Source organism: Halichoeres trimaculatus, unplaced genomic scaffold, assembly GCF_033239565.1.
Source record: "Halichoeres trimaculatus isolate MK-OKI-2021-1 unplaced genomic scaffold, fHalTri1.1 fHalTri1_scaffold_19, whole genome shotgun sequence".
Classification (NCBI taxonomy): Eukaryota; Metazoa; Chordata; class Actinopteri; order Labriformes; family Labridae; genus Halichoeres; species Halichoeres trimaculatus.
In genome coordinates, this window is record NW_027437197.1 from 26,484,160 (window position 1) to 26,508,842 (window position 24,683).

The following is a 24,683-nucleotide window of genomic DNA, read 5'->3' on the forward strand; positions in this document are numbered from 1 at the left end:
TCACTTGGATTATTTATTATGTATGACTGCCCTTACTAACAGGCTCAAAGGAGTGGCTCTGTGTCTGCAAGGGACATACTGTTGGACATGACTGGAATAAAGATTAAAAGGTTCAGGTTTGAAAATACAGACATAAAATCACCACTTTTATTCTAATCATGTCTTCGGTGTGTCCCTTTGCTTTCTGTCCACATCACTCATTCCCAGTCCCTATGGCAACCATCCCTTTCAACCCTGTTATTTCACCAAAACACTGCATCCTCCCCCTCCCCCACCCACACACCCTTTCAGAAGGACCCGACTTACTCTGATAGGATGTACGGATCCTTTTCTTTGAATCTGAATAAAAGTTAGACAGGCCACGCATGCAAAACTCTGTCAGGCAGGCCCGCATGCCCACATCAGCAGCCACAGTCACGAAAAGGTGGGAGGAGGAAGGGGAGGCGGAGGAGAGAAAGAAAAAGATAGAGGCCAGGAGTAAAGAAAGAGAAGTGTGTTGAGTTTAGAGCAGAGAGAGATGAGAGAAGAAGGAAGGGTGAAAAGAGAGAGAAGTGGCGAAACGGTGTAGGACGCGTTCCATTAAAGAAAATAAAGAAAGAGAGAATTCAAAGGTAAAGAAAGAAAGCATGGATATAAGAAAAAAAAGGTTTTGGAAAGTAAAGGACAAGAGAAGGGGATAGAGAGGGAAGGGGAGGAACAAAGAAGAGAGAAAAACACACAGGCTTTGAGTAAAAAGAAAGTGAGAGCAAGCAGCAAGTGTGTCAAAGTGGAACCCCTACAAATGCTGACGTGGTTAGACATTTCAGAAGTCAACCACTTCACTAGCAAAAACCATTACTGACTGAAAAGAAGTTGGATGGAAATGTTCTTCTACATTGCCTTTTATCCCAAACTGTTATTTATTCCAATTATTTTTACACTTTCATACAAGTTAAAGTTGTTCTTTCATTCCACCCACAACAAGTGATATCAAATTTTCAAAAACTCAGCAGCTTGTTATGGAATGAACGTTTGGTGGACATAAAAGATAAGAATAGATAGAATTCACGCACATACATGTGTGGTGGCAACAGCTAAAAATGTTGAAGGATGGACAGAACACTAACTTCTAAAGAGACAGAAGCAGCTGATACACTTTAAGCTGGGTCATATGTGTCCCATGTTTTCCTTTGTCTGGTCATGTTGTTTATTCCACTGCATATGGTAAAAAAACTTTCTGTGTTTACTTGTCCATATTTTATTGTAAGCCCAGTAGTAAAAACGGTTAAAGCAAAGGCTTTAGCCATGTAAACAAACAAATAAAAAGACTAATCACTCTGATTACCCTAATTTTCCTCTTCACATGAATCCTGAAGATGGCTGAAAACATTTAGCTTTAAATTGCTCGCTCTTGTTTCCAACCTACGCCCCTCTCCTTTCCTGCTCTTAGCTCTCCCCTCACTCCCCTCTCTTAACTTGTTGCCCACTCCATCCACCACCCTGTCCTTCCCAAATAAAGGCACAAGCAGCACTGGGGAAGACACCTAAAAAAAAAAAAAAAAAAAAAAAAATTAAGCTTGCTTGCTTTTTTTAGGCCAATTACAGAGGCTGGGAAGTGTATACCTAAATTAAAAAGTTTGAAACACTTTTAAAAGTGTAAAAAAGTGAAAAAAAAAAATAAATTAAATCATGTTGTTGATGTGTTTATCAACAAAGGACAAAACTAATTTAAAAAGTCAGAATTTTGATAAAAAAGGGAATGCACTAAACGCCAAATGTGACCCAGAAGTGATGACTTGAAGGGTCAGTCAGGAAAGACAGCAACATAAGATTTATAAAGTTTTTCAGAGTTTTTAAAGTTTTTGTTCATTACTTTTTGTCCGTTTTGTGAAACCCATTTAAATTTTTAAAATGTTGTATCATTTGCAAACTTGTTTTGTTTGTAAGAATGTTAATTTGTTATAAGTTAATCAAAGTGTTTCAAACTTTATAATTTTGGTTCGCGCTTCTCAGCCACCATACTTTGGTGTACCTCTGATACACCTGTACCCCTTTCATGGTTTGATTCACAGCTAAAAAAAAAATCAAACAAAAAAAATTTTCTCACGTGTTTAGAAAACGATTATTTCAGCCTCTGTATGACAGCTTTAATTTAACTGTTTCTTTAAAGCTCATCGCAACACATACCTCCTTCCCTCTGATTGGTCAGCCATTCCGGGGGAGGAACTACGGGCAGACGCATAGGGATGTATTGAAGCCCCCCACCTGTCTTGTGAAGATTTTCTGCTTTTTTTTCTAGAACTAAGCAGATTGGACTCAGGAATTTCTACCACTAATCAAAATGAAGCAATTTTTCAAAGATTTCAAGATTTTTTAAAGAACTTTTAAAAGACTTTAAAATAATCAACCATCAAGTGAGCTACTACTGCTCAAACAAGAGGTTAGTTTAGGGCGAAGTAAGGAAAGAAGGCTACTTTTTACAATCAGATTTCATTTGGGGCTGCATTGCTTTCATCATGGGAACAGGTCTCTGAGACCATCTGCGGACAGAGTCAGCTGCTGAGAGACTGTAGGCAGGGAGTAAATGATGTCTCTGGATTCAGACTAAAGGTGTATGCAGAAGCAGGACCCAGAGTTGATAGGAAGGAGATTTCAAATGGCAACATGCATAAAGATGCAATCGTGAAATGACACAAAGCCTGTTAACATGCACTTCATATCATGGTGCAGATGTGTGACAGTCAAACAGTGTTTGACAGATGTTTTTTTTCTGTTATTGTTTCAGAGAGACAGTGTGGAGAAGAGAGGGAAAAATGTTCTCTGCTGAAAGAAATACCTCTATTCTAGACTTTGCAAACTTAAAGACTCAACTTTCTGCAAAAAAGCAATAATAATATAATAATATGAAAAATATAACATTAACAAAACTTACACATGTTTGGTGTTCACCAAACTCCTTTAACTTTGATGAAATAATCATGGAAGTAACACAACATGCCTTGGTTTTTAAAGTTTACATCTGTAGCTGCTTGTTATATCGAGCCGTGATCCACCAATGAAAACATCAGTATCACATAAAAACTTTTTACTACATCAAGTTGAATCAGTTAGACCAAGGACTTGCAGGCAGCACAAGATATTTACAAGGAAAATGATTATAATTGCACCACCTTAAAGAATAAGATCAGCTGTTGAGATACAACTAGTGTGTGATTTTTGAGAAGGTGAATGAATAGAAAACCATAGAGGCTGCAGAGCTACAGGATAGAATAGAATACAGACAAAAGATGATCATTGTGCATGTGCATGTGTGTGTGTGTGTGTGTGTGTGTGTTACCTGAGGTGGACTGTCTGTGCCTGCGTGGGGAGCGAGTGAGGCGCTGGTAGGGGTCGGAAGCTCCGTACAGATCCAGTGTCGACATACACAACAGGACAGTTTTCTGTAAGTAGTCCACCACTGCAAGGCCGTTACAGTTCCCAAACGCCAGACTGGACAAAAGGCACATGCAGAAACACACACACACACACACACACACACACACACACACACACACACACACACACACACACACACACACACACACACACACACACACACACACACACACACATAACAGATAAACACATTCAGATGATGAAGTGTTTTTCACCTCAGACTTATTTTAGTAGGTTGAGCTCAGTCAGTCAAAGTTGGTGCATGTAGCACCATCAAAGACAGTTCAAATGATTCTTATATTTGGCCATAGAGAGATTTTGGCCTTTTCAGCATAAACTCAGTTGATAAGCTACTTATCCTAGTCATAACAACATATGGCTTTTTGATCATCAGCAAATTCTGTAAAATATCGTTTTCACAATAAAGAAAGTCAAAATAAGAATGCATCTTCAGTCCATGTTTGATCCTGGTGACAGAAGCTTTATGGTACGGCCACACCAAACGCGAATTTTCGGCAAGATTACATACAAACTCAATGCAAAGACGCGTTTAGACACTGATTGCCCCGGGCGGCGTGTTTGGGGTGTTTGCGCGTTTGGGCGGCAGACGCGAATTAGCTCGAGTTGAAAATATTGAACTTTTGACGCAAATTCGCGTGAAAGCTGTGCAACAGCCGCCAATCAGGGATGACATTCCCCCACTACGTCATTGATTTGATGACGTTGGGGGGGGGGGACCGCCACCTGCTCTGGCTTCAACTTCGCCAGAAGATGGAGGAGAAACAAGTGGCAACCTCCGGTCTCAAAATATGAGACAATGCAGAAGTGCTAAAATCTGCTGTTTCTGGAGTGTTCGCTTGAGGCTGGCTCCAGAAGTAGCAGAAGTCACAAACACACCAAGCCAAAAAAAACCGTTTCCAAAGCAGAAATTAACCTATTTACAGCCTGGTTCAAAAAAACGTCTCCTGTCTGAGTCGCTAATTTTACTACCGGCTCCCACTGTACGGGGGGTGAATTTTATTCTAACGCGGCCGTTCAGAGGATATTAAGATTGCGAGCTCCCCCTATAAGAGGCACAGCTGAGGGTCACGTGACGGTCGGCGCCTTATGGCTGTAGGCGAAGCCCTTGCCACTACCAATATGGCCGCTATAGCCGATGTGCTTCATTTCACGTTTCAGAAACAGACGGGTGACGTCGGCGAGACTATGTCCATGTTTTATACAGTCTATGAGGAGAAAACAATCTGTGCGGTGTGTCATCATCCAGAGTTATACGATACGACGTGTGTACTCTACAGAGACCGGAAAAAAAGGAGCAGGCTTGGGTGAAAGTCTCTGAGGAGACAGGTTTTGAATGTAAGTTCTGAAAACATTCGTTCCCAGCTGGATCTGCCTGCACGGGTCATCACTGAGTCTGACTGTGTTTTCCTCAGCGGAGTTTTGAGCCTGATAGAGAGGAGGAAGGAGCGGGGTAGTGGCAGAGCCAGGGAAAAGATGGAAGTTCTCTTCTCCCCTTCATTATTCCCAAGGAGACCTTCGGGAACATGGGTCAGGGGATCGGAGGTTCGGGGGTTGAGGATGAGATCGCAGGGAACAGCCAGGCAGGGCCAGTGGATTACCAGGGAGAGGCAGCAGACATTGATTGTAATCTCCAAAGCTTTCACACACTCTCCTGTTGTACTTTTGAAACCACAGCTCATTGTTTTCAGATGCTCTTTTGGGCTTTTGGTCTTTGAATGAACGGGCTCTCTACTCCGCTAACGTGCGTTCGCCCCTCAGCTTGTCAAAATAGTCCAGCGGCGAGACCCGAGTGTTCACGCGGGCGTTACAGGCCATTCGCGTGAATAAATTCGCAAGTTTGCGTTTGGTGTGGCCGCGGCATTACAGGTACATGATGGGAGCCAGCGGTGCAGGCAGGGTCAAACACATGTGTAGGTGTAGAGCTCCCTCTGGTTTTGGTCTCTTGTGCTTCAGCAACACTCAGTCACACAACATGAAATGACACACTGTGACACTAATACCCAAGCAGGATCAATATTAAAGTGCAAAGGTGTAATGATTACAGAGCAACTGGTAATAATAATAGAAACTGGTAATAGTGAAAGGGCTTGAATCATGAGCGAAAGCAGCAGGCTTTTCATGACAACTGTCAGGAATTATTGTCAGCCAGCTGTTTTTGTCTTCAACCATGACTTTTATTATTTCATCCAAAGCCAACACACATCCTGTTTGATCTCATCAAAGTGCTGAGATCAAGTATGATTGCATGATTGTGTGTTTTTTTTTTTCAAGGCAGTTAGTGATACTGTCAGACAGGCAGTGGAGACTCACAGGCCATAGGCTGAGTTGATGTCCAGGCTGGTGATCTGTTGTGGAGGCTCTCCGTCTATCCACTGCAGTTGGATCACCAGCTCTGCCTGGTAGCCAGGAGGGACCCTGACTGTCTTGTCCTTCACCCTGGAACAAAACGTAATGAACAGTAAAAACAATGTGAGTTATGGAACATCATGTGCTTTGTTACCACAGTGTAACACAGTGTGCTCATAGATACACAGTATGTAATGTTTACTTGACACAAGCATCCAGGAAAGTTTGATTTAATTTGTTTTGCATTCTCTGATGATGATTTTCAAACATACCAAGGTGAGGTGATCTTACTTAAGACAAGGGATGCTGGGTTTGATTCCCTCAGTTGTCCCGCTGACGGGGCTAGCTGGCTGTCGGGGGTAGGGCTGGGGTGAGTGAGAGCCGGATTCTGAGATGCAGGGATCATTTTCATTCTCTGACGGAGAGATGACATCCTCTGACTCACACTGTAAGCGAACCTCCAGTAACTGAGGATCAGACAGATAATTCAACACTGATAAATCAAGTGTTTGAAACAATCAAAAATGAATAAAAAAAATGGAACATTAATTGGTCTCCAAAGATTCTTAAAGGTAGTGTCTGCAGGATTTTTCTAAAAAAATAAAATGTCAACTTTAACAGGAATAACCCTGCTTAGTTGTCTCATCTGGGCCTCAATACATTTGTGTCAGTGTCTGTGTCTGCCTCAACCCCCTTCTCTGCCTGGATGTTGATTTGGTTGTGTCAGAACGTTTCTGGGTGGAGAGTGGAAGTGGTTACAGCAGCCAGTCACAGCTTGCCCAGTGCAAAAGTGACTTTGCATGTCAATAATTGCAAGTGGAAGCTAATCAGAGCAGTTACGATAGCGGACATAGCACAGAGGAAGAATAACACAACCAAAGTGAAACGAAACACCAAGCAGATAAAGCTTTCTCCTAAACGAGAGTGAAGCTTGGTTTGATTTTTATTTGCTTTTGGGAACTTGGGGAGCAGCACGGGATGAGAAGCGATGCGAGAACCAGGTGAAACCAGGTGTGCTAACATGCCAAGTCAGGTGCACGGCTCTCGAGTCTCTCCTATGTAGAAACGTGATGCTACGGGTGGTTGCTGGGTTAGTGAATGTGTTCACGTAGTCCCGGTTTGGTTGTTGTGTTTACGAACAAGTAACAAGAATTCCTGCAGACCCTACCTTTAAAGTGACATGCATTAACTGAAAAACAATTCTGAGTAAAGTTTAAGCATTGGCTCAAGCATATCCTCTTCCATTAAACACAAAGAGAGCTACATAACATCTGCTCTGCTCTACTCTTTATTTGCATTCGTCCATAACCATCAGGATGCCCCTTGGGACTGGATGGTTACTACTCACCACTGTTTGAGTGTTGGCCTCATATTTGCTGAAGTGATACAGAATGATGTGGGCTGAGATACCGACCACACAGAACATGCGACTCTGAGGGCACCAGCTGACCATCTGCACAGCGAACGGGTCCTCTTCCACCAGCTCTGCTGCCCGGCCCTCACCTGGCTTTGGTTTCTCAAACACTTTGGAGGTCTTAAGCTTGTACAACATCTGTAGTGTGACTGGTCAAACAAGTGGTCAGTTTTCAAGACATTGTTGGAAATAAAGAGAAAAAGGTATCATAAACTGTGATTAAAAGGAGAGACGAGTTTGATTGACCTACTTGCAGATGCATCCCAGAACTTTATTGTTCCATCAGCATGTCTGAACACAGAGAAATGATAGTCTTTATTTATAAACGACACTGGGGCCACTGTCCCCCCACTTTGGGAGAATAGTGGACTATGCTCATTTTCCAACTTAAAGGGACAGTTCAGTTTTTTTTGAAGTGGGGTTCTATGAGCTCTATGTGACCACTAAGGACATTAGATACAGTAGAAAGGTGTCTCCTCTCCCTCAGTAAGACACAAACTGTAATCGATGGTTACGAGGAAATAGGCGCTAACAGGGAGAGACCGTACCAAATTCAAAGGCTATTTTCTCTGCCTACAAGAACTAAAATCAAAAAGTAATACCACAGTTTAAGAGTATGATACATAAAATATTTTTTTAAGTGCATTAAGTCATCGGAAATATAAACATTTATCCGGACCTAACTAACTGGTCATGTATCCTTCCGCGCAGCGCTAGTGCACTCCGTCCCCCCTCCTTCTTTCAGCTGTAGGGAATGTAAACAAGCTACGCTTCGGCGCCGGTTGTAGCCTCGTGTAAGTTTGATCAAGTATTGTAATTCTTTTGTTTGTACTCTAAGGATTGTGAGGCAGCGTAGGAAATTCAAAATGAGTGACTATGACAGCGACAATGAAGTTCCATTCACTTTGGAACCAAAAGGATACCTGCATGAACCGGAGTACACAGAAGAAGAGCCGCTACAGATGGCGACTGAAAGGAATACAGAGGAAACATCCACGGACACTGGACATCAAGACAGAGTCGGAAATACTCAGTGGTGTAAATGTTTGAGCTGTGACTCAATGCCCACGGATGCTGAACTGTCCCTTTAATGAAAGAGGAAAATTAAGGGGAGATAAAGTGTACAAGCTGTAATTACCCTGTAATGATGATCTCTGGGTAGGCGTGGGAGCCTAATGTCCATGTTCCACCAGTGATTGGCCACTCCTGATAAGGTTACAGGTAGACGGTTGATTTTTTTCCTGAACCAATTTGACTTCTTTACTTTTTGAATTCTTTTTAAATTTTGTTTTCAACTTGAACCTGTCTCTGTTCTCCTGATTAAACTGATTTCAAACAACTCACAGCTGAGTGTTTTCAGTGTGATGTGCTGCAAGTTCTTCACAGACACTCATCTAAAAGAGTGATGCTAAACACAGTGCATACACTACAACTGTTTGTTACTAAGAGGGACTGTAAATGAGTTATTTACATTTGAGCACCTCCAAATTCTCTTTGCTTGTTGCACTGAGCTCAAACTTTTTATATTTGTTCAAAAAAACAAAGTGGCGGCTATAAATAAATATTTTTTTTATTATTCATTATTTTTCTTTCCTACCTTTTGGCTGTAGCCCGTCTTCTTGTGTTTAGCTCCTATAGAGTAAAGGGCAGGGATAATGTCGGGTGGACAATCTGCAAAATAGGCCGTGCAGGTAACTGGAGATTCATGGATGTCCATGGGGTAAGGGTTCTCAAAAACAGGAAAGCTGGAAAAAAAAAAAAGACCATTGTACATTTCTAATTTCTGGGAATGAATTCAGCCACAGAGGCTGAGAGAACAATCTCAAAAGAATAGTGAGCATAATCAGGTTGCTATGGTGAATTATTACCTGTCTTTCTCACTCACCACACGTGTTAAATAATTGGTTCTGATGGTTAAAACCCTTGGCTATGTTTTTTTTTTTTTTTTTTTTTTAACTCTCAACAGCAAAATAGTGACAAACTAAACCATAAGGCCAACCTGATCATCACACACATTAAATCAATCCGTGGGAGGATATGGCACCACTGGTGACATCTTTCTAAATACAATCTGAGAAAAACACAAACTACTGACTACATCAGTACAAAACACAAATAAAGTTTTAAATATGACTTCATCCATTGAGAGAGCAGCAGGCTTTAGATTGATCAAATACACAGGAAGCAGAGTTAAAGAGACCACAAGCTTTCACACACTGAAACAGTGCTGTATCACAGGACTGATGGGAAGAACAGACAGGAAACAAAGTGACAGAGAAGAGGACTTTTTTCTACTTCTGCCAACAAAACTGCTGACAGAAAGATCCCGCTGTTTCAGCTTTCCTGTGAATTAGTCAGAGGTTATGATTTCATCTGGAAGGGGGTGAACAAGTTTATGGAGCCAAGGAAGTACTTAAGGTAACCATGTGCTCGTCTGAATAAACTTTTTAAATCTATAAATTTAATCAACGCTAAGTCAACATTTGTTTTCTTAGTTTTACTGGGATATAGGTAAAAGTAATTACTTGGAACCATTGTGCGAAATACGGGAGGTCTAGGGGGTTCTGGGACCCCCTAGACACACACACACACACGCACGCACGCACGCACGCACGCATGCACACACACACACACACACACACACACACACACACACACACACACACACACACACACACACACACACAGCTCATGTAAAGAGAGGAGCATGGAACTGAGTCAAATAGATCCGTCCAATGGTTCTGCCCTTTGCCACCATTATCTGACCTCACTTATTCAGGATCAGATCAGTTCTTTTCAGGTACATAGTTCAATGTGTAATTAGGTATGTAAGAAACCTACCTGCTCTGTGTCAGATCCACCACTATCAAGTCTTTCTCCAGAAGTACCACCACTGCGTAAGGCTCCTGGACCTCTGTGAAATAGAAAAACAAAACTCATTTGATGCTCTTGTTATACTTTCGTTTTTAACAAACAGGTGTTTAAATCCATTGTTTTAAAGAAATATGAGCAGGTTCATTGCTGTCAGCACCTTTTAAACAGAGGTTTAAATGTTCTTGTTTTTAAATGTGCATTTGATAATTTTGTATTATTACTTTAAGTGAATTAGGCTCAGTCAACAGCTACTAAAAGTCTCAGGCTTGAAACTTTCTTCTGTGTAGAGGTGAAACCCTTAATTCTGTGAGTTAGGAAGTTTTCTACAGACTGCTTTACCTGAAGGTGGTAGAAATCGTTTTATTTCCTTAGTGTAAAAAATAGTTTCTCATCCAACACAGGAAAAGAGAACAGTCTGATAGACTCCGTCAAATTTAATCACAAAACAAAAAAAACCCCAAATTCTTAGATCAGTCCTGAGCATGGACAGCATCATAGTTTGACTCCTCTCTGCCTGCACTCACCATTATTGTAAGGAGTTTCACACAGCGCCATAAACTCCACTATAGGATAGTCCATCTCAAGCACAGTGATAGCTTTGCCATGCATGATAGTCAACGTTGGCCGTCGTCCTGCCTTGTCATACGAGAGACCGCCAGAGAAGATGACAAAAGGCTCACTGTTATGGACATAAACATGACTTTAGAAAGATTTGGTAAGGAGCTGAAACTGATTAGCCATGAAATAAGTAAAAAGAGAAAAAAAAAAACATTAAGAAAAAATTTCACAACATATCTCTCTCTCTTTCTTTATATATATATATATATATATATATATATATATATATATATATATATATATATATATATATATATATATATATATATATATATACGCACACACAATGAGTTCTTCAATGATTTATAGGCGACAGTATAATTTGTCAATCAGTCAGCAGCAGCAGGATTTTGCTCATTGTGATGAACAGGTGACAGAAATCAATCTTCCTGTATATAAAAATAGTAGTTAACATAAACAAGAATAATCCACCACCCACACATGGAGCTCAGTAATCACCGGGAAGACGCACCTGGTCCTTGTTGTCTTGTACTCCACTTTTAGAATGGGTTTACATGATTCTTTTCTCCCATCCTTTTGTACCTTTCCTGAAAAGAGGACAGAAGAAACAGATGGTGCAACTTTCAAGACAAAACAACAGTCACTAACAATACTTGCTCCTTGTTCTCTTTCATACTAAGACACTGTCCCCGCCTCCATAAGGAGATGTATCGGTACCATATGTACTGATGATGTCCCTATCTGACAGATGGGCTTGCTAATTGTTAAAGGGACACACACCCAGATACACCATTTAAAGTGTAGTTTATGAGTAAAGAAGATGTGAGTTTTACAATAGATATTTAGGCTTTGTTTGAGTTCATTTGTAAAAAAGTGTTTACCACTCTAGTCAGAGTCTCTTTGTCATCCATATATGTTCTTTTAGGAGCACTCTCCGTTCTTTTACTGTTTGTTCGTCTCAAATTCCATTTAACTGTACACATTCTATTTTCATTACATCCAACAACTGAGGCTTTTATGTTTCCTCCTTTCCCCCTCATGAGCTGGGCTGTAACAGTTACAATATCACAAACAAATATAAAGACGCAAAAATATTGTGCTCGTGGTCACATTATTGTAGAAAGTGAAGTGGATAGAAAAAGTTGTTTTTTTTAGAAAAGTCAGAAATAGTTTTTATTTTCACAAACACACACATCTGCATTTCTACTTGTCGATTTAACACTGTCGGGTGTTTGTTAATTTCACAACAAATATCAGAGGTGTTTGCTCAACCTTTGTTCTTTGCCTCCATACTGAATAACGGATCAGTCCAGGGACCCTGCTTTTTCCAGCAAGAGATTATAAAAGTTTAATTTCACAAAGGTGTTTTAAAAAGATAACTGTGGGTGTGCAGCTCACCATGTGGAAAAGTGACCTGGAATGGCTTGGTGGTGTTTCTGAGGTTCCACAGCGTCAGGCTGCCATCTGAGTGACTGCACATGAACTGCTTCCCTTCATGATGCCAGCCCACTGAATGGATTGCCTGTGACAATGAGCCAGGGGGAAGGGTTTTCACAAACACATCATTTCCTCAGAGTACAAATGTTTTATATGTTTTAGGATTCTCTTCATTTCAGTCAGGAAACATTAAAACAGAATAAGACATGGTTTGTGTTTGATGTTTGACTAAAAAAGGCTCATAAAGGATTTTGTTGTGTCCTTGCGTATATTGACAGTGTTTAACAGTGTATTACTGATTACCAAATATATTTGTATGGTTCTTGTATGTGGGGTAATTACAAAAAATTAATAAAAATGAAGTCATATGGTTACTGACCTCCTGATATTGCATACTTTTGGGTTACGTTGATACCTCCATTCTGGCTTTAGCTAATAATCAAATCTTTAGCATGCTAAGAAATGTTCTCTCCTTCTGTTGTCACAGGTGTGCTATCACACGCAAAAGTCTGAGACTGCTTGATGTTGTTAAGAAGGGTGTTTGTAATTACCAAAAAGTGAAAACAAAACATCGGGTCAGTGAATTTTTTGGGGGATAAGGCAGGTTATTAATATTCCTTCTTTGAATTCTCAAAATGACTTTCCTTCACCCAACAGTTAAAGACAATGATAAAAAGTTGTTACAGATGACATAGAGAAGCCAAAAAGGTAGGGTCTGCAGGAATTTTCTCAAAAAAAAAAAAAAAAAAAAAAACGTGAATAATCCTGCTTTATCATCCCCTACAGGCCTCCATACATGTGTGTCAGTGTATGTGTCTGCCTCAACCCCCCTCCTCTGCCTGGATGTTGATGTTTTGGTTGGGTTAGGACACTTCTGGGTGGAGAAGAACATGGTAACATCTGCCAGTCACAGTGCGCCCAGTATGCCGGTGACTTTGCGTGATAATGATTGCGAGTGGAAGAAAAGCACAACCAAAGCCAAATGAAAAGCCAAACAGCTAAAGCTTTTTCCTAAACAAGAGGGAAGCTTTCACTCCCTTTCAGGAACGTGGAGAGCAGCACAGGGCAAGGTGCACAGTGAGTTAGCTTTCTGCTAACCAAGTCAGATACCTGTGATTAGCTTGTGCTAACATGTCACGTCAGGTGCACAGCTCTTGAGTCTCTCTCTCATTGAAACGATGCTGCTCGTGAAAGACGCCTGATGCTCTCAGCCCAGCACGGCTCTAAATCTCGAGCCAGACTCTTCTCCTCTGCTGTGCCCAAATGGTGGAATGAATGACCTAACTCTATACAATCTGTCTGTCCGAGTCCCTTTCTATTTTCAAGAGATGTCTGAAACTCATCTGTTTAGGGCACACTTAAGCCCTTAATCTGACCTTTCTCCTCTTTGTCCTCAGGGGTAGAATGAGTCAGAAGGTCTAAGACCCAGATCTTAGTGAATCTTCAGCACAAATTACTGAATGTTGTGGAAGGTTGAAGTATATTGTTGCAGCAATTAATTGTGATTTGTTGGCTAGATTATTCTACATTATTTAAAAGAATACTTGGAAAAAAAGATAACTTTTTTTAAAATAAGAAAAAAAAATCTTGCACTTAATGGCAGCACCTACAGCTGAATAAATGCAGCACTGTTGTTGCACTAACGAGGTTTTCCTTTTGTCTAAATTCTTGCTTGTGTTGTACGTCGCTTTGGACAAAAGAGTCTGCTGAATGAACTGTAGAACTGTATGTAGTTGCTGGGCTAGTGAGTGTGTTCACGTCGTCATGGTCGGAAGCTGCTAGTGTGCGCTGCTGCTGGCAGCAGGAGCCACGCAGGAGGAGCCCAGTTCAAATGTTGTGTCAACTAACAAGTTACGAAAACTCCTGCAGACCCTACCTTTAAATACTGCCCTGACACAGCAGTGAACTCTTGTGAGTATAACTATAGCCAGGCATGGAAAAAGCTCCCCTGTCACACCTTTTGGGGATGCTGTACAGCAGCACTGTAGCTTGTTTTTAATTTCCTGGAGATGTGCGAGACAAAGATGTCATGCTATACTATGCTACGCTGGTAATGAGGTACATAAAAACAAATTATGACATTATATTATATTATTATTATATTATATTATATTATTATTATTATATTATAACATGTGCATGAGGTCGCTCCTCAAGGGAGATGGAACCATGTTTAGATCAGAAATGTACCTGTTGTAGTGGATTACTGCAACAAGGTGAGCATGTCTGAGGCAATGGCACTGTGAGAGTTGTCAGGTCAGACTAAAATTGTGCCCAGATACTCTGATTACTGCTTCTCATTCATAGAGAAGGAATAGACTGTCAGGAGTACAGGCATGGGGTTCAGCCTCTAATGAAAACTGCACAGTGCTGATAATTAAAAAAAAGGTTTATAATGTTCAAAGATGGAAACTTTACTACCATTGATTGCTTTTCAAGCTACTGGATAGTTTTTGTTGGAACAAGGCAAAAGATAAGAATGTAAGAGGTGACCAGGAGATGTTAGAGCTGACAGTTTGACATCAGCTAACCTATATGCTCATCTTGACTGGATCTTAGGATGCTGGTTAAAGTATCTATTCTGTTTTAGTACATCAACCAGATATTCTTCATGTGATGTCATGTAATCCAGATGAAAGGGTGGATCTGTTTAAATCATATTAGTTTAATCTCAGAGCATGTTTGCTGTATTGTCACGTTTTTTTCAAACGGGGTGGAAATGGCGCTTACCTCATCATAGTAGATTCTGAAGTCAGCTTTCTTGCCCCGTAGGTCCCACTGTACAATAGTCCCACTCTCAAAACCTATAAGTAACTGTGTAGAGGAACAACAAAGAGACAGAGAGCACACACAAAGATAAGAAGCAAGAGAGTTAAAGCCTGTAACATATAGACTTTTCTAGTCTATCTGGCACCTTACCTTAAAGCACCTTACTCTTCTGATCACTTTCACCCATTCACACCACATTCACATACTGATGATAGAGGTCTACTGTAGGAACCATCAGTTTTATTGAACACACATCCACACACTACTAACCCACAGAGGGAACAATCTGGGGCTCAGTGTCTTGCAAACAGACAGATGCAGTGACTTCTACAACACATGAATATGAAGGAGTCAGAACTTTTGCACAGGTTTAGTAAGCGCATCCAGCAGTGTTACTTATAACGGGCTGTGGGGCAGCTGTAGCTCAGTGGTCGAGTCCTCTCCCAATCAAAGGGTTGAGGGTTTGATCCCAGCTCCTACAGTCACATTCAAGGTCTTTAAGGTAGCTTTAATGTCAGTTCTGTAATATGTGTGACACATACAGAGTATTTCCAATCCTATGTATGTGTTACACATATTGAATTGACATTAAAGCTACCTGGAGACCTTGACTGTCACTGCAGGGGCTGGGATCGATGCACAAGATGTTCACGATCTTTGCTGAAATGATGAGGTCATCTTCTAAAGATCTAATCAATTGTAGAACAACCTGCCTATACATATCCGGTCTGTGGGGTCAATTGAGGTTTTTAAATCTTCTCTTAAAACTCACTTGTTCTCCCTGGCTTTTAATCACAGCTTGAACGGTCATCTGGCATATCTTTTATTTAATTCTTATTTATTTGATTTCATTTATTTCCATATTTGCTTCAGTTCAGTGTTTTTATGTATCTTAGTTATGTATCTTGTTATTTTGACGGCTTTTTGTACGTACAGCACTTTGGTCAACCTTGCGGGTACTTTTCATAAAAAATGTCTTTAATTGATGCATAAAAAACATCCTTACAACATTTTTTTATTGTTGCTTTGGATGTTCTTTATTTGTTACAGGTTTACATAGTAGGAATGTTTTATATTGGAAAATTCTATGATATGTTTCTTAAAAAAATGTCCCCAAAACATTTATGTTATTTGTAAATGAAGGAAGAACTCAAAATGTTTTTCCCTTGTTTACAGTTAAAATAATGGGCACATTATAACAGATGATAAACATTCTTAAAATGTTTTTTTATTTTTTATTTTTTTGCATTGCATTGCATTGCATTGCATTGCACTGAAACATTTTCTTGAAACCACAAAAAGAACTTTTAAGGAATGTTTGGCAAAGTTGTAGGAATGTTCCATCCCAGCTGGAAGCCAATCAGAGGGAAGAGGGTTTGTGGAGTCGAAAACCTTAAACAAACAGCAGCTAAAACAAACAAATAAAAAAACAAACAAACAAAAAATCATGAAACACTGAAAGGTTGGTGAAGGTCAGTTCAGTGTTTTTATGTATCTTAGTTATGTATCTTGTTATTTTGACGGCTTTTTGTATGTACAGCACTTTGGTCAACCTTGCGGGTACTTTTCATAAAAAATGTCTTTAATTGATGCCTAAAGAACATCCTTACAACATTTTTTTATTGTTGCTTTGGATGTTCTTTATTTGTTACAGGTTTACATAGTAGGAATGTTTTATATTGGAAAATTCAAACAGCAGCTGAAACAAACAAATAAAAAAACAAACAAACAAACAAAAAATCATGAAACACTGAAAGGTTAGTGAAGGTGGCAAATAAAAAGAAAGACCTGTAATAAGCAACACAAAAAATATATCCTATTTATCTTAAAAAAAAAAAAAAGGGGGAAATAAACAGAACTAGATACCTGCCAAAATAATAACTGTTGTGATACTCAAGTGCTACCAAATATCTGTAGTGAAGTCAGAGACAGCCTCTGTCTCACCTCACCAGCAGTTTGTGACCAAGCCAGAGAAGTGAGCCGTATGTTACAGTAACGAAAATTTCAGAGAGGCTCAGATTAAATGTGCCTTTCTCCAAAACTGTGTTTACCCAAGATCACACCTGAGAGCCTACAGCTGAAGCCTTGTAGGAAGCTCTCACGAGCTGAAAGCTTGACCCAACTGGACTTGTTGCTACAACAACCAACGACGGGATTGGGTGTCTGTGCCACAGACCTCATCTGGTGAACTGTGAGTGCAATGTTGAATAAATTGTTTTAAAAAAAGGGGATTAACATTATTGGACCCTTACTGTAAAGTTTAAGACATGTATCCCTTAGGTAACAACCACGCTGATTATTCCTTCATGAACAACATCCTGTTTAGCATTAATTAAGCATTAGTAAAGCATTAGTTAATTTTTAGTGCTTAACTCATCCCCTGTAAAGCATGAGTTATAAAAGCATCAATTCATACAATTTTAGACCAGCAGCACTTGAAGACGCAGAATTCAGATACCTGTTCAACAGGATAAAGAAAGACACAACACAAACTCCAATTGAATGTTTAATTTCTTGTACTTCTTACAACAGAGGTTACATTCTGTGTACAAATCCATGTTAAACAAAACACCTTTTGATTCAAAATGACTATTAGTATTGCATTTGGGTTTTCCACTAGCTCTGTGGGACATTACATTTGAGGGTTTTTTATTTGATTGCAGAGTAATTTTGAGTTTTAATCAATAGTTGTTTTGTTTAACATGTTTTTTACACAGAATGTTACCTCCTTTGTAATTGATACAAGAAATAAAAAATTCAATTTGAGCTTGTGTTTTAATTTTTACTTTATTCTGTTGAATAAATATCTGAATTCTGTGTCTACTCCTTTCAAAGTTGTTTATTTTAATATTGTAATTATTATACTACTGTACAAAGAGAGTGCAGCTTTAACCGAAGTAAAATTCCTTGTATTCTGGAAATACATAGCGAATAAAGCTCATTCTGATTCTGATTCTGATTCTTAAGGTGCTGCTGGTCTTAAACCTCATTAATAACTTATTTTGTATCTCATGCTTTACAAGAGATGAGTTAAGTGTCAATACTTAACTAATACTTAACTAAAACTTTTTCAATGCTAAATAGGATGTAGTTAATAAGTGTAACTAGCATGATTGTTGCCATAGACTGTATGAAACATGGACGTAGTCTCCCCAACGTCACCCGTCTGTTTCTGAAACGGAAAATGAAGCACATGGGCTATAGCAGCCATATTAGTTGAAAACTGCTTTTTTTGGCTTGGTGTGTATGTGACTTTCGGTAATTCCAGATCCAGCCCCAAGTGGGCACTCGAGAAAAAGCAGATTTTAGAACTTCAGCATTGTCTTATATTCTTAGACCAGAGGCTGCTGCTTGGTTGTTACCCAAGGGATACATGTCTTACACTTTACAGTAAGGGTCCAAAAGCTTTCATTAAAGGTTAACCATGGTTAAGTAATGTTTATAAGGCACTCCTATACATTTACTGAGGTTTGTGTTAGCTTACTGATATTAAAGGATAACTAAATATGTAATGTAACTTTTATTAATGTTAAATAATGTATTAATTATCTCTCAACAGTTGACATCAAATAACTGCTTAACAATACTTAATATTTTAATTAATTTTAGGTAACACATAATAACGCGTAATGAACTAAGAACTAATGCTTAGTAATGCCTTAACCAACGTTAATTAAGGTACCCTTATTGTAAAGTGTTACCCAGGCATGCAACTCTCCTTAACAGACATTAAGTACTTCAAACTCTTTTCCTCTCAATATCTAGATATTTTTCTCTGTAGATAGAAAAGTGTGAGAGCAACAATGGTAAGGGTCACTGATGTGATCATTTCCTTTGTTTAGGCCTTAAAAAAAAGCCAGGCTAAGGGCCAATTCTAATTCTACCCCATAGCTCCTGGTTTTGCGTGTGCATGTCTAGTGAAGTGACGTCCCAATTCTCTGTAAGATCAAGGGGCCGGCCTACACAGCCGTTAAAAAAATACAAACAGGGACCTCACTTCAAACCAAGGGGTATGACAAATTTCACCCTTAAACAGAGGGCCAAGGGGTAAGACAAAGGAAAAGGGTAAGAGTGAAAATTGGGATTGACCATGAGGCTTACATGATCATTTAAACTGCAAGTAAAAGGATGGGGGGTTGACAGAGAAAGAATGAAGACAGAAAGACAGAAAGAGTGAGAGATGTATAATGTCAGGGGCTCTGTGGGTTGATTTTACATTGACACAAGAGCTTATTACGAACTATAAGATATTTGTAATGGCTCACTTGATTGCTTACTCACCTTGCCTTCATCCTTTGGGCTGTCACTCAAATGAACAACAGGTCCTGGATGTGTTTTCGTTGATCTGCAGAAGAGAAAAAGAAGAAAGAAGAGAGAAAATGGCTGTGATAACAAGAAAATAAATCAGTTTGTGTAGACTGCAATACATCCAGGGAACGAACAGAAGTGACAGGGTCTCTGAAAGGTGCAGATTGTTCCTCCAATGATGTCTTTTTCTGACGCCTGGTAAATGTCCATTTGTGACATCCACAGTACAGTACTGTATAAGAGTTACCCACAGAAACAGAGACATTTTGCTCTGTTCCATTGGAAAATAGTGTAGGCAAAAGGTGAACACTGTGAACCTGGATGCATGATGGGCACAAATTGCTTTCAGCTTAAAGGCATTGAAAAAATAAGCTGAGTGTAATTTGAAAAGCTAAGTTATTGAAGGTTGGAAAGAGAACGCTCATACTGAAAGAAAAGGGCCTGCGTTTGTGTGTAGAAGGCCATGATCTTTTGTTAAAGTGAGATGTAGCAGTTTGGAGAAAGACACTAGCAGAGAACGGTTGTTGGCTGACTTCTGATCAGGATTTCCTTTCAGTTGGAAAGGCCAGGCCAGTTTCAGCACAAAGGCTGAAAAGGAATGCTTAAGAGAAAGCAGGTAAACAGATAGTTTTCCAGTGGTGGGTACAGGTAGACTGTAAAGTCACCTAGACTTACTTTGACAGAGTACATTAGAACAGGAATAATACCGCTCAATCGTCTCCTCTGAGCCTCTATACTTGTTTGTCAGTGTCTGTGTCTGCCTCAACCCCCTCCTCTGTCTTTATGTCTTTATGTTGATGTTTTGGTTGTGTTGGGATGTTTCTTGGCAGGCAGTAGGCACGGTTACATCAGCCAATCACAAAGCGCACAGTGCACAAGTGACTTTGTGTGTTGATTAGTGAGTGGAAGAGATATAGATAGATAGATAGATAGATAGATAGATAGATAGATAGATAGATAGATAGATAGATAGATAGATAGATAGATAGATAGATAGATAGATAGATAGATAGATAGATAGATAGATAGATAGATAGATAGATAGATAGATAGATATCTGGGGAGGAGCATCCTGTCACTGAACAGGCAACTCTGGTTGCTGATGACAGTGTGCAGTGGGTGGCTGGTGATATCCAGAATAACCAACAGTTTGTCCAAAGTTCTCTTCTACCGTCACTAGGCAGTCTAGCTTCATGCCATCCACGGAGCCAGCCCGCCTGATCAGCTTGTCCAGTCTGGAGGAGTCCCTCTTTGCTGTGCTCCCTCCCCAGCACACCACTGAGTAAAACAGGAAAGTGGCAACCACAGACTGGTAAAACATCCACAGGAGTTTCCTGCAAATGTTAAAGGAGCGCAGCCTCCTCAGAAAATACATCCTGCTTTGGCCCTTCCTATAAAGGTGGTGAGTGTTGTTTGCCCAGTCCAGCTTATCATCCAGCCAAACACCAAGGTACTTGTGGGTTCCTACAATCTCCACATTAGATCCCCTGAGGGTCAGTGCTTGAGGGCGGGGTCTGGACTTCATAAAGTCCTATCTATCAACAGCTCATTGGTTTTCGAGGTGTTGAGCTGCAGGCGGTTAGTGTGGCTCCATGCGACGGAGTCCCTCACCTGACTTCGACACTCTTCCTCTTGGTCACCCCTGATGCATCCAGCTAACGTTGTGTCATCCGCAAGCTTCTGGATGTGACAGGAATCAGAGCTTTAGCTGAAGTCTGAGGTGTACAGAGTGAACAGGAGAGGGGCCAGCACAGTCCCCTGAGCTGCCCCTGTGCTGCTGAGCAAAATGTCAGACGTGACTTTCCTCATCCATACATGCTGGGGTCTGTCTGCAAGGTAGCTGGAGATCCAAAGCTGCGTTTCCACCAAGCAGACCGGTTCGGTTTGTCTTGGTACGGCGCGCATTTTGTGGCGTTTCCACTGACTCATCCCGGGACAGATCCCCAAATAACCAAGACTAGCCGTCCCACTTTTTGGGACCCTTTCGTATGCGTGCCAGACTGAACCGATCCACTCTCGGAAGGTGGAGCAACACACTGCAGACTGTTGATTGGTCAAAAGAATCGTCATTGACCCTGACTGCATTTCTCCTGATGGCACACAGACGTCTCTGAAACAAAGCTTGATTGTGTTTTGTATCAAAGAGCTACATGCCAATCACAGAGAGGACCAAATGCTGCATGTCTTCCATCTGTGCTCTTTGTTTACTGTATCCTGTTTTTCTTCTTTGTTGGATTTATTAGCGGGGTAAACTGTGTCACACTGCTACAGTGTCACACTATTGTTTACCAGCTGTGGCTTCCGGCATCCAGCTTACACGCTGCCTATCACAAGAGGGCACAGTTTGCTGTGGAAATGCTAACGGGTTCAGGTTTAACTGTACCAAACCGTGCCAAACCGTACTGAACGGAACCGGACTGCTCGGTGGAAACGCGGCTCAAGACACCGACTGGGGATCCACCTGCATCCTTAACAGTTTGTCCTGTAACATGTAGGGCTGGATTGTCTTAAAGGTATTTGAGTAGACCAGAAACAGAGTTCTGACTGTGCCTCCCCTGTTATCCAGATGCGAGTGGACCCGATGGAAAAGGTAGAGGATGGCATCCTCCACACCGACCTCCATGCGGTAGGCAAACTGCAGGGGATCCGGAGCATGCTCAACATAAGGCCTGGGGTGTCTGAGCAGTAGCGGCTTCAGAGTCTTCATCAGATGTGATGTGAGTGCTACTGATCGGAGGTTATTCATCTCGCTGGGTTGATTCTTTTGGAACCGGGACAATGTGGGATGTTTTCCAGAGAAAAGGCACTCTCCCTAGCTGTAGGCTGAGGTTGAAGACTGATTGCAATGGCTCCCCCAATTCAGCTGCACAGGTCCTCAGGAGCCGTGGGCACACGCCATCTGGACCAGGTGCTGTCCTGGGATGGAGCTTCCTTAGTTCTCCTCTGACCCGATCTGCAGTAATGCAGGGGAGGCAGAGGGGGCAGGGATGACACAGGAGCTGCCAGAATGTCTGAAGAAAGGCAGGTAGGGGGTGGAATGGGAGGAGTCAGCAATGATGAAGAGGAGGGGACGTCGCACGTGGTGGAGGACAGGAGGGTGCCATGGTGTTGGGGTTGTTGGTGGGGCAGGTCAAACCTGTTGAAAAAAGATTTAAGCTCCACTACCCCCCTTCCCTCTGCACTTTTCCTGGATTTGTGTCCTATGATGGTTTTCACACCATCCCAGACCTCTTTCATGTTTTTCTGCTCCAGTTTATGCTCCAACTTCCTCCTGTAGCTCTCCTTTGCCTCCTTATGGCACAGTTTTAGCTCGCTCTGAGCTGTCTTGATTGCCTCCTCGTTTTTGCTCCTGAAGGCAGCCTTTGTCTTGTTGAGGACAGTTTTCACTCCTCGCATCACCCATGTCTTGTTGTAAGGATAGCAGCAAACAGTCCCAGCGAGGGCAACTACCTCTGTGCAGAAGTTGAGATAGTTTGTCAGACAGTGTGTCAGCCCCTCTATGTCCTCACTGTGAGGGCCCCGAAGAACACGCCACTCTGTGGATTCAAAGCAGCTGATCAGAGCAGCTGTGGTATTGGACACAGCACAGAGGAAGAAACATAAACTAAACACCAAACAGTTAAAGCATTTCTCTAAACGAGGGTGAAGCTCCACCTGCTATCCCATGTAGAAATGCAATTCTACAGGTGGTTGCTGGGTTTGTGAGTGTGTTCACGCAGTCAGGATCTTAGGCAAGGGATGTGTGCTGCTGCTGGCACTGAGCCAAAGAGGAGGAGCCCAGTTTGAATGTTGTGTTCACTGACACGTAACAAAAACTCCTGCAGACCCTACCTTTAACTGCACTGATTTGAGAATTTAACAGTGTGTTAAACAGATACCAAATCACAAATGCAAAAGTGTTTTCAGACTTTCTTCATCCCTTTTTCAAAGAAATAAATGGACCAGGTGAAGTAAAGCAATCATGAACCTTCCACCCACCCACCCTTGGGATTCTCTAAAGCTACAGCAGAACTTGATAGTCCTTCAAATAGATACTGAATTTCAAGTGAGCCAACTGGTCAAAATAAAATAAAATAAAATAAAATAAAATAAAATAAAATAAAATAAAATAAAATAAAATAAAATAAAATAAAATAAAATATAATAAAATAAAATAAAATAAAATAAAATAAAATAAAAATTACACATTGCTTCGTGGCAAGCAGCTGTATTCATACCAGGCTGTTATTAATACTGTACTAAGATGAGATAAGATAAGGACTTGCACACAAGGTGCCCACCTGAACCAACTATTGATTCAGTCAGCTTATTGTTGTCAGACTGTGGGCCTTCTGGTTCTCATTCACTGTTTGTTATAAGTTGGTTTGTACTTTCTTTGTGCATGTATAATTTAGTACACACTGTCTTTGTCATCTTGTTCTGAGTATTTTACCAAACTAACAAACAGTAAAGTTGGAGATTCATCTTACTAATTACTTTAACTTTTTCCTCCAAAGCTTTGAATAAATGTCTTAGAGATTTTTTCCCCCACAACAATAATGTGGTAAAGTTCTGAAATTGTGACAGCAAGTTAGACACAGTATCCCAGTGTCCGGACTACAGCACTCAAATAATAATAATTGTTTTACCAACTAGTAATTCTTGTGGCTGCTGGCAAGGGTGATGGTTTTAAAGCTGTTGTTGACTAAATCCCTGATTCCTCCATCTGTTATCTCCACTGCTTTTCCCATTTGTTTTCAGGATTGCAGCCTATAACTACATGTACATGAGTACATAATGTGTTTGCATTTTTTCCTGACAGTCAGTGTGATCATCATCCAACTTTTCCATGTTCCTCAGTTGTCATTCTCTTTCAGCCCACAATAAGATCTAAGCCTGTCCTCTCTGCTTTCAAGATCCTATCACAATCAGCTTTTTTATCACTGCATCTACCTCATCCCCCCAGTTTGAGCTTTCACCTTATCTCCTGTGCTGCTCCTCATTTCGTTTTCAGCCACTTGCCACCCAAACCTGTCTGTATCCTTTGATTCTCTGACTTTTTTTTTGGCGCTGTAGTTTGTTAGCCTGGATTCCTGTCACCAGTGTCTGCCTGCCTTATTACCATGTGAGACTTGAAACCTTATTCCTGAGTTAATCATATTTATAGGCTTATTTTGCAATATTCTTAGCAGTTGTTGCAAAAAATGTCAGTATTGATTACAGCAGACAAGATCCTGCTTGTAAAGACAATTATGGTGGTCACAAGAATCCACTATACCGCCACAGATACTGTGCTTCTGCGTCGTCCCTTTTCTCATTGCATCTCAATTTCCTCATCTCCACATTGGCAGTAATTATCTGAAGATGAAAAAGTGTATTAAATGTGTTTCACTGTCATTTGAATTTCAATGACAGCCCAGCCTCTCTTGATGCTCTGCTTCAAGCTAAAACAAAGCTCCCCTCCATGGAGCATTTGTATTAAAACAACTGAATCTCTGAAAAGCTTGCACTGAGACACAAATAAACAAGTGAGTGAAAAAAT

At 40.7% G+C, this 24,683-nt stretch overlaps 1 protein-coding gene across 12 annotated transcripts in view; it reads right to left on the minus strand.

Moving 5' to 3' along the window:
* stxbp5l (syntaxin binding protein 5L) overlaps positions 1 to 24,683 on the minus strand; it is a 127,055-nt gene that overhangs the window by 37,433 nt on the left and 64,939 nt on the right. For 8 of the 12 annotated variants that reach the window (XM_074694679.1, XM_074694683.1, XM_074694682.1 and 5 more), the window contains exons 6-19: positions 19,136 to 19,199; positions 14,816 to 14,899; positions 12,047 to 12,170; positions 11,160 to 11,235; positions 10,594 to 10,748; positions 10,037 to 10,109; positions 8,793 to 8,940; positions 8,334 to 8,401; positions 7,446 to 7,486; positions 7,130 to 7,344; positions 6,073 to 6,248; positions 5,746 to 5,871; positions 3,317 to 3,468; positions 307 to 375 (exon numbers count right to left, since the gene is read on the minus strand). In XM_074694679.1, coding sequence (XP_074550780.1) covers positions 307 to 375; positions 3,317 to 3,468; positions 5,746 to 5,871; positions 6,073 to 6,248; positions 7,130 to 7,344; positions 7,446 to 7,486; positions 8,334 to 8,401; positions 8,793 to 8,940; positions 10,037 to 10,109; positions 10,594 to 10,748; positions 11,160 to 11,235; positions 12,047 to 12,170; positions 14,816 to 14,899; positions 19,136 to 19,199 — 1,571 coding nt within the window. The remainder of the gene's footprint in view (positions 1 to 306; positions 376 to 3,316; positions 3,469 to 5,745; positions 5,872 to 6,072; positions 6,249 to 7,129; positions 7,345 to 7,445; positions 7,487 to 8,333; positions 8,402 to 8,792; positions 8,941 to 10,036; positions 10,110 to 10,593; positions 10,749 to 11,159; positions 11,236 to 12,046; positions 12,171 to 14,815; positions 14,900 to 19,135; positions 19,200 to 24,683) is intronic. The other 4 variants (XM_074694680.1, XM_074694677.1, XM_074694688.1 and 1 more) reach the window with 1 other exon arrangement.